This window comes from Corylus avellana, chromosome 1 (genome assembly GCF_965113065.1).
Source record: "Corylus avellana chromosome 1, dhCorAvel1.hap1.2, whole genome shotgun sequence".
Lineage (NCBI taxonomy): Eukaryota > Viridiplantae > Streptophyta > Magnoliopsida > Fagales > Betulaceae > Corylus > Corylus avellana.
Window position 1 is genome coordinate 18589881 of NC_142490.1, and position 4200 is coordinate 18594080.

Here is a 4200-nt window from a genome sequence, read left to right on the forward strand (position 1 = left end):
CCATACACAGGCACAACATAAAAGCCACCAGACAAGTTTACAAGGTTCGGCAAGAATCAACTTGAATCTTATTGTATCAGCACCCATTACAGAATTCCAAATAACAGATCTTTTCTTTTCAAAAGCATGTTTGATGTATAAATGAGAATTAAAGAAATATGAAAAACGCCCTAAAGTGCTTTTTATCTGAGAGCAACGGTATCGATCGAAATATTTGTGAACATTTTACTAATCTGTTTTTTCTAAATCAATGGACAATACATATATTGAACTCGGGCTAACTGTTCAACACCACTTATCATTCTTTAAGAACACATCAGATATGGTATTCCTATAAACTTCTTTATCATGTAAATTTCAATGAAAGAATTTGTAAATACTTCCAACAAAAATGGAACACATATATAGGCAGGGATGACAACGACATGAAGTGGATGTTACCACTACAAAACAGGCACTGAAATGGACATTGGCACGGAAACATCACCGGCGAAACTTGAATCTCTGTTTGCAGCTGAATTGCTTGCAAATGCATATCCTACACCCAATCCACCAAAATGCAAGGATGCATTCTCGCATCTCTGAAACACTCTAGCAAGTGAAGCTGCTTTTCTTCTTGCCCGCTTTGTACCTGTAAATAGCAGAGTCTGAAGAAGCCCAGCCAACATTGGGGCCTTAACCACTCTCTCAGTCGCTGCTGCTCCACCACAACGGCATAACTCAAGCAATGCTGCCACTGCATTTTCTTTTCCCCTAGGCGTTCCACAGCGCATCATTGCTATCAATCCCGCCACCGCCATTTCCTCCTTCCCCACAGCTTCTGCTCCAGCTGGCTGCCTAACAATCAAGGCCAATGCACCAGCTGCTTCCTCAGCAACCCCTTCATTTCCCAAAGCCCCTATTAGGGCCGCTACAGCCCCTGCCTCTATCATTCTCACACAATTTTCTGTGTGAGTCGACAGATTAAATAAAGCCGTTACGGCATCCTTCTTTCCTCTTGGAGTCCCCTCTCTCAACAGCCCTGCCAGAGCTTCAACTGCCCCTTCCTCATCTGCTATTCTCTTCTTATAGTCATGAACTGCAGAGAGGCTGAACAATGTTGCTGCAGCATTTTCCCTTGCCTCAGTCGTATGCCCAAATCTCAATACTTCAACAATCAATCCCAGACACCCTTCCTCATCCATAATTCGGCTCTTGTTCTTATCATATATCGATAGATTAAGCATTGCCGTCACTGAATTCTCCTGCGCCACAGGGTTCATAGAAGAGAGTAGCTTCCGAAGATGGGGAATAGCCCCAGCTTCCGCAATGAAAGCACGATTCTCCTTTCCTGTTTTTGCTAACAAACGTATCTCACGAGCCGCAATAGTCATCGCACGCTGCGACCCATTAGCCAACTGCTGAATGAGAAGTGTTGCTGTGGCTCTAGTGGCTTCGACCGCACCCCGGGTGGGAGCAGCTGCAGCAGAAAAGCTTTCAACTGAGCCATCGGTGCTCTCCGGCGGGTCATAGGGAACCCCATGAGCAGTGCACCACTGCATGATCAAATTCCTCAGAGCCCGATTAGGCACAAGCCGGTGGTTATGTTCAAGCATTTGGCCCGTCTTCGGGCAAGTACAATGGCCTTCTTCCATCCACCTTGCTATGGAACTCCGATCATATGTCTGCCCTGTGGATATTATCACAGGGTCTCGCATCACATCCAACGATATCGGGCAAGAAAAGTCCTTGGGGACCGTAACAAAAGTCTCTGCAATCTCCTGCGTGATCAACCCCTTCCTCTGCCTCTTCACACTCCCACCCATTTCCAATCCCACCTGATCGTCCTCCTCCTCAAACCCAAATAGCAAAAACCTACTATACCGAGTGATCGCAACGAACCCATTAAGCACCGATACAGTAGGCTCCACATCCCCCTCATGATTCACAATCTGCTCCTCCAAAAACTCAATTTCAGCCCTACAACTCTTTGCATCCCTAATCCCCAACCTCTCCACAAAGAACAACCTCAATTCCTCCGAATTGGGAACCTTCCCACTCTCAAACTCATCAAGAAAACCAAAAAACCGAATCCTAAGCAACTCATCGTCTTTATCAATGAACAACCTCGATCGCCTGGCTTGTCTCTGCATAAGCTCAACCTGTTCTCTAATGTCCTCACTCAAAACAACGTCGTTCAAAGGAAAAACATCGAAAAGGGTCGAGATTTCCTGGTTCAGATCATGAAAATGGCCCGAAATCGAATGGTTTTGAAGCAAAAGCCACAACTTACTCGATTGCGCGCAGTAATCGAGGAGTATCTTGGAACGGTACAGCAACAGATAGGTCTCCTTGAAGCAGAGCGCCGCCGTAGAAGGCAAGCCGGAAGAGCCCGATTCCTTGAGATAGTCTAGGAGGACGAGGAAGACCTCGATTTTCCGGATGAGAGAGCGGGTGTTCTTGCGCTGGAAACAGAAAACCTTGGCCGAGAAATCCGCGACCAGCTCGGCCGACACGGTCGCTAGGGTTTGCACCAAAGCCACCTCGCTTAGGTCCACCGGAGCCAAGAACGCCTCCAACGAAGGCGATCTCCGCCTCCGCAACGACGAAAATATTGCCGCGGTCGCCATATACCCAACTCTTCCGATCGGTATAGGAACCCAAATATACAAAGAGATCTACAAAACAGAAATCTTAGGTCTGTATCTCTGTAAAAGCCCAGAAATGGAACGAACAGAAAGACTATAAAACAGTCTCAACAGTTGTTGTTTGTTAACGTCGTTCGCGTTTGTTGTTGTTGTTGTTGTTTTCGCTGCTGCTTTTGGGGTTGAATCTTCAAAGCTTTGAGAAAGAGAGAGAAAGAGAGGGGTGTTTGGACTTTTTTATTTGTGTAAGAATCCGCGTCTTTTGAGCAGAAAAAAAGGTCTGAATTTCCAAAGCCTTCCATTTCTTTTTCCTCCTCCCTTTTATTTATTTATTTATTTATTTTATTTATTTATTCAAATTTTTTCTCTCTCTAGGAATTTTCTTTGAATGCAGCCGGTGCAGGCTTTGGTTGACAACGACAGCATCGGGTTAGACGGACGATGATCCAGATTCCTGTCGATTGCTTCCTTCCATCTTTCTTCCGTCTACAATTCTACAGTATCGCCCGCGTACAGCTTGGATATACCAAATTATACGATCTGGATTTTGTGTAATATGACGTCAGAGCGTGTGCCGGATAACTACTTTACTTCCAGGATAAGAATGTATTGTCATCCTTTGAGCTAAGCCCACGGATTTAGCGCCAAAATACATTAATTTATCTACATTATGTAATCATGTGTTTATCTATATATTTCGAAATCTCTAGATACCCCGAATGGTTTGACCCGTTTAATTAAAGAGAAATGATAAAGGTATAATTTTTTGATACAATTTTGGTCAAACTTTTCTTTTATGTGGTCTTCTTTTTAAAATAAAAAAAATAAACAATAACATCTTATGTGGTCCTTTTTTTATTTGATATTTTTAAAAAAATAATTAAAAAAATTGGTCTTTTCCTTCATAATAATAACTATTTTCATAAAGAAAAATACCCCTTCTTAAAAAAAATAAAAATAAATGACCACATAGGGTATTATTGCTTTAGAATATATATATATATATATATATATATATATATATATATATATTTTTTTTCAAAAAATAAGAGAAAAGTTTAGTTAAAGTTGTGCCAAAAAGTTGTGCATTTATCATACCTCTTAATTAAATGAGTTGGATTATAGTTGGTAAATATATTGTTATACATATAGCTAGATATGACTTGAATCCAATATGTGATATTTAAGACTGACGATTTTTTACAAGACCTGCAAATTTAATACGAAATTAGTAGGTTAGAGTTGAAGATCCGATCAATTTGATAAAATGGGTCAGGTTAAAGCCGACCTATATATACACATCTTTTGATACAATTCAAACCCAACATACAAACACGAATTGCGACCCCTAAGGGTAATTGGGATTGACAAAAACAATAAATTCAAGCCTTATTTAAATAGTTTTTTTTGTTTAAAAAAAAAATGATGCTAGGATAATACATTTTTTATTACAAGTTATTTATAAAATTGATGTGTCACTTGCCATATCAACTATTAAATAATTAAATTTATTTTTTAATTTTTTCACTTATATTGTAAAGGGGTTGTGATAAAAATTGTAGCACTTCAAACATTT

The 4200-nt window shown here is 40.7% G+C and overlaps 1 protein-coding gene across 1 annotated transcript; it reads right to left on the minus strand.

The window, feature by feature from the left end:
• Positions 1–205: 205 nt before the first annotated feature.
• PUB17 (plant U-box 17) lies at positions 206–2924 on the minus strand. The gene has a single exon (XM_059582996.2). The coding sequence runs from the start codon at positions 2607–2609 to the stop codon at positions 444–446; it is 2166 nt and encodes a 721-aa protein (XP_059438979.2). The 5' UTR covers positions 2610–2924; the 3' UTR covers positions 206–443.
• Positions 2925–4200: the final 1276 nt, after the last annotated feature.

Excerpts from the sequence above, each read along its gene's own strand:
- PUB17 (XM_059582996.2), bottom strand. The coding sequence starts at position 2,609 with ATGGCGACCGCGGCAATATTTTCGTCGTTGCGGAGGCGGAGATCGCCT.